This window comes from Lygodium microphyllum, chromosome 6, assembly GCF_053477565.2.
Source record: "Lygodium microphyllum isolate KBCC chromosome 6, Lygodium_microphyllum_v1.1.10, whole genome shotgun sequence".
Classification (NCBI taxonomy): Eukaryota; Viridiplantae; Streptophyta; class Polypodiopsida; order Schizaeales; family Lygodiaceae; genus Lygodium; species Lygodium microphyllum.
In genome coordinates, this window is record NC_141140.1 from 7,343,780 (window position 1) to 7,349,779 (window position 6,000).

General features: G+C 37.3%; 1 protein-coding gene across 2 annotated transcripts in view; it reads left to right on the forward strand.

Annotated features, from left to right (window-relative positions):
• LOC148034283 (shaggy-related protein kinase epsilon-like) overlaps window positions 1-5,797 on the forward strand; it is a 37,737-nt gene extending 31,940 nt beyond the window's left edge. The window contains exon 13 of one of the 2 annotated variants that reach the window (XM_087679225.1): window positions 5,522-5,797. In XM_087679225.1, the coding sequence (XP_087535351.1) occupies window positions 5,522-5,598 (77 nt within the window). In that variant the 3' untranslated portion in view covers window positions 5,599-5,797. The remainder of the gene's footprint in view (window positions 1-5,521) is intronic. The other variant, XM_087679226.1, reaches the window with a different exon arrangement.
• Window positions 5,798-6,000: the final 203 nt, after the last annotated feature.

Below are 6,000 nucleotides of genomic sequence, written 5' to 3' on the forward strand. Positions count from 1 at the left end.
TAATGTGATGATCTATGACAAAACCTGAGGGTAAGTAATCCAATGATTGTTTGAAAACCTATTTTAACTCTTAGCAGGCCGACCTTATGGTTTCAAGCTATGGTCATGATATTAGTTGAGACATTCTCACATAGAGGTGATTGAAACTCACATGGAGGTGATTGGGCCTCCTAATATTAGGAAAGGAAAAAGAAACAACTGTTCAGATTGTCAGATTCAGTCCTGATGTGGAGGAGATTGAAACTTTTGACAGCAGTAAATAAAGATGAGAAACAGTTATCAGCAGTTTCATGAGTTGAAGCCCAGGAATGTAGAATTTCTGTGGACTACAATTCCAGCTTTGTAATATTATTACTTTCCCCAAAAAATAAATTTCTACTAAATATCACCTTACAGAAAATCTGCCTAACGTCTAATACAAAGTGCAAAGAACCTTGTGGAGAGTAGCTAACTACATCATAAATACAATGATTGTGTGGACAACTAATCTTGTGGGCTATAATGCTCAATGATTTGAGGGGTTGTGTGAAAAAGGGTGGAATTCTTGAGGGGTGATGCGATAAAAGCTGTTGGAGTCCTAGGTCCTAAGAATGCATCTCGTGCTCTAAAAGCCACCTTGCAGCCTCCTCTCTCCCTTTTGTTGAAGAGTATAAATAATTTCTTCAAATACTTGAGAGAGTATCTACATGGAGACATCCTAGAGGTCTATGGCATGGCTACACCTTGTAGTCCAAATGTACCAAGCAAAAGTGCTAGCAATCAGCTTCTATTTACAACACTCTTTAGGTCTACTATCTCTACTACACTAATTAGCTTCCCAATGTGAAGATATGTTTTGCAATACCAATTTAGTTCCTAGTGTGGATAAGTTTTGAGCTCTCAATAGTTTGCCACATCACTAAGGCTAAGTTTCAAGCTCTCAATAGTCAACCACAACACATGACATTAGGGTTTCTGAAGAATCTTCTTACAATCTCTCACACTTCTTCCTGTCTTCTCAAAATCTACACAACTAACCTTTGTAGTTCCCATGCCATGTAAAAGGAAAGTTTCACGTGAGAATATCCACCAACTATAAATCATGAAATGTATTTTGTAAGGAGAGAACAATTTGTTCAAGAACTCAAAAGAGTGGGATCAATTTTTATACCATGATAAAGCTTGTTTTAGGTATGAAGTCCTCTTAATCGAAATGAGTATATAGTTAAATAATTATGTAATTCATTGGGTATAGAGGGATTCCCAAGTTTGTGTACCAAAAGCCACATTTTAGTAAGGATGGAAAGAAACATGGCTATAGCATGTTATGCTTACTTTTAAGACACAAAGTATAGTATGCGTTGGGTGTGGCACAACCTTTGTTTGTTGGTATGTAGTATAGTGGTTCTATCAATTGTTGGAAGGTTGTAGTAGGGAGGAGAAATAGAGATGGGGATTGATAGGTGTGAGCCATAGAAGTCATGGGTTGTTTGAGATAGGAATTGAGGAGCTTGTGGGTGAGGAGTGAAGGAGCATATGCATGTCATTGCACGATTAGGCACATGCGAATGTAATGACAAGGAATGTGAATCAATAGGATAAGTTTGATCAAGAAGTGCAATAATATAAATAATTAGGGTAATTCACATAACTTGACTTGAAGGTCATGTTTAGAACATTTGCAATTTCCAATACTATCAAAATCTTGGTTGCATTTGCATCGTGGTAACATTTATAGTTCAATTGAGAACACCAAGAACAATGATAAAAGTCTTGGTTTGCATATGTTGCCCTTCGAGGTGAGGCAACTATGATATGCAATTAGGATCAATAATAAATGTATCTATTGTAAGTTGCTCAATGTATACCATTGGAATAAAGCAATAACATGTCTACTGTTCTTGATCATCACATCTCATGATCAAGAGGGAATTGGTAAAACATCAAAATGAAGAGTGGAGATAGGGTGAAATATCATATGCTAAAACTCAAAGCCTTTTCATGAGCTCACATTGATGTTAGAACTCATGCCAAATATGGAGCTAGGTTGTCCTCATTGATGTTTTAGCATTATAGCCCACAAGATGTCATAGTCAAGTCTAGAAAGTGTCAAAACTACCAAAACACTAAGATCCACTATGAGATGAGTGAGCGACCACCAATTCTATCTTTTGCCTTGTCCATTGGTTACGTGAGTTATTCTCTTGCTTTTCTCTCTTTTCCAAAATAGGCCATATGAAGGAAAATAACAAAAATTTCCAAAAATTAGAACAAAAGCTTATCTTAAACCTCCGATTCTAGCATTGCCTACATCAATGATCTAGGCAAATAGATTAACATCGATGAGAATTTAAACTACTTTGTGAAAAATCTTAAGTGTGCCTTGCATAAATAATATTTATACTTATTGAATTCAAATGTCATAATGCAAATACATATTTTTTAGTTGATTGGGCTTGGTGAGTATAGAGATTGAAGTTTGAGCCATTCATAACTTTTCTATTTTCCCCTTTTTGTAGATCCATAAAATAGATAAAAGAAAGCAAGATAGAGAGAGTGATAATATTGCAAAACAAAGTTTAGGGAAGAGAATGGGAGTAGACTTATGGGGGAAAGCATAAGAACAATAATCAAAACCATAATGGCATGAAAGAGGCCTTTTTAAAAATTTGATGGTTGCAAGTACATTCTTTTATAGCTTTTTAGCTTGGATATACATTCCTTTATGCTTATTGGATACAATACTGTCATGTGCTTATAGCTCAGCCTCTAGCACCATACATTAACCCCCTCGGATGCTAGCTTAGTCTCTAGAAAAGTGTACCTAAGGATGTAGGTTGCTCCCCTTGAATGCATGCAAGTCCTCTAGTTTGTGCAGTGTCAAACAATGACTTTTACAAGATACTTGTAGAATTTTCTCCATAAGATGGTGAAGACTCTTGTACAATATTTGCTTTTTGATTCCAACAATCTTTGTCGGTGTGTTAAAAGTTATTGCATCGGGATTAATTATTTTTGAGATTCATTGGTGGATTTATTCATATGGCATTACTAGTTATTGATATTTATGAAGCATTTATTGAATGATAGATCATTATTTTTAAGCATTAGCCTTAACACTCTATCAATTTTTGATATTTAGTATGGAGGTTTTAAATTTTAGATTGATTAGGAAGCATGATTAAGCACTATTTTGGACATAACATTTACTATCCAACCAATATATGCATTAAGGAGACCCCTCTCAATGCATGGGAAGAGATTGTATTCAATTTGTAAAGTGTTCTTATTTTTAAGTTTTCTTTTTAGGAGAGAGAGAGAGAGAGAGAGAGAGAGAGAGAGAGAGAGAGAGAGAGAGAGAGAGAGAGAGAGAGAGAGAGAGAATTCATTACGTGCAGGATTCATGTTCGATCCACAGAGAAATACCCCCTTGCTTTATTAAAAAATCACTTCATTTATATGGCACTACATTTTTAGTTTTTGTTGTTATATATGCTCAAAGGATAGCTACTACAAATCAATGTGCTAGAGAATCTCAAACTATCCTTGATTAACAATTAACACATTATTTGGGCTCAAGAATGTTACACATTCAAAGCTAGTAAACACATGCATGCTCAAATATTTATTGAATGAGTCTATGTTTGGCTAAGAACAAAAAAGAGGAGACTTATGAATATTGAGAAGAAGCTATCTTGACACCTCCATTTTTAAAGGAAAAAAAACGTACAATCACCAGATAAATGTATGTAAGCATATCAATCATGCTCTCTTGAATGCTGACCGTTTTCTCTCACGGCCTCACACACCAAAAAAGATTTTTCACCATGTTTATATTGCAAGCCTAGTGTAACCAAGAATCTAATCTATGACCAAGTAAGGCTCTCAAATTAAACAAAAAGATAGACGTGGTCATGAGTCATTGAGTTGTACTCTAGAGATGTGTGATGAGGTCTAAAGCTCCTTTTGATGTTGATAGACACGCCTTCTCATAACTCTACTGTCCTTGATCCCCACAAGCTTCATGTGCAAAAGGTTAAACTCAACAACTAGTTCCTCCAAGCAGAGAACTCTTTCTCTCTCTATCAAATCTCTTTGACAAAGCCTCTCTCACACTCTCTCTACACACATAAATTGTGAAGGACAAAAGAAAGTATGATGAAGAAGCAAAAAACCATGTGTAGAGAAAGCTATCCTCCTCTCAATAGAAGCTATTCTCCTTCTCTCAATAGACTCAAGAGATGAAGGTGCTCTCTTCTCATAGGTTATAAGTACATGTGAGAAGCAATAGAAAAGCTAGAATGAGTAGGGAGATGAGCTATGACTGAATTTGCAACCATCAGAATGTTTTCTTTAAAATTTTCCTACTGTGATTATAGATTAGACTTTTTACATGTAGACATGCCCATTATTCTTGGGCATCATTTTCAAATACTCTATTGTATACAACCTTAGTTTAATTGACTCGTCATGCACATCTAGATTCAATTCCATTGACTCACGGACACATGACATCTTTATGTGCACAGAAGTCTCATTTACAACTTGCACGGGAGTGAGCTAGGCATTCTAAAACATTAAATTTATATCAGAGCGCTTGAACGTTAAGGGCTCCTAAACACTAAATTTAATTCCTGAAATTATATTGGAGCGCTTGATGTCTTCATGCATGCTATTTCATCTTTTTGCATTTTGAAGTGGGTTTTCACTTCAAGATTCAATTTTTATCTTTTGCATGTAGTCATTGCATGTAGTCAATATACTTTTGGGCACCTTCAAGTTGTATTTCAACCTTTACTTTTTCCACCACTATTTGTGGTGGTGGCTACTCTTGGCTCTTAGAGTGGCTTTTTAGATGCTTTTCACTTTTACAATGTTGCTATGCACTTCTAAACTTTGCATGCACCTTTGCTTTTTTTTTTTCCATGGGCTATTTTTAGTGTGCCCTATTTTTTGATTTTTTGATGTGCAATCAAGATTCTAATGGCATATCCACATAGCTCTTAATGTCTTGGTCCTTGCTATAACTTTGCCTTTTGGTTTTGTTGCCCATTGTTTTTTGCTTGTTATTGTAGTTAACCTTGAAAAGCATACACATTACCCCCCTCACCATTGAGTGCTAGTCCTTTGAAAAGATTTAACCGTTTAGGCCCTGCAGTATTGTTATTGTGGCTAACCTTGGAAATAGTTGACATTACTCTCCTCATTATTGAGTGCTAGTTATATGGCACTTGCTAAAGTGCTTGAAAGTTGCATGGAATGATGGAAGAGGATAAGAGAATGTGTTGGGCTTAATGGTCCTTCAGGACTACACGTTGCATACTTGCAAGATAGAGGTTGTGCTCTTATGGGGGTAGTGACTTTTAAGAGGTTGTGTTGCCATGAGGGTGGTTGGGTGGGTGTGTGGTTTAGAGTTGGGGTCTAATGCTATGCAACCCAATGCTTTCTGAGTATATCCCACATTTAAGGATCCAATTGTGTGAGGTTACTAGTGCAGGGTTGTGTAGTGGCATTCAAAGTAATTGGTTTGACTATTACACAGTTCTTTCAGACAGACAGAGTGAGAGCTATTGTACCAGCCTCCAGCCAGACCTCCGGGCTCACACTACAGCAGGTTGAGGACCAGCGTACCCGACGCCGCACGAGGATCCGTGGGTTTCGGACCCCACAGCCACACCGACAGGAGATCCGGAGGATTCTTGATCTACATCGACAGCAGACTGAGATCCGACGACACTCGACACATTGGATCTCAGATCTCCAATTTGCTCTTTCTCCATCGCCGATGTACCACATCCTGCATCCAGGAGGGATCACCTGCTATTAGCGACTTCGACGACTGCTACTACATCCCAGGATAGTATGTCTCCCTGCATCTGTTACATATACACATCGCACCACTTTATCACAGCCGACAGTTGTTCCCCTATCATAGCCGACATTTGTTCCCCTTTTGTAGCCATTATCTGGAGTACCAGAGCTACATACGCACATACACATACACGACACTTATCACACTCA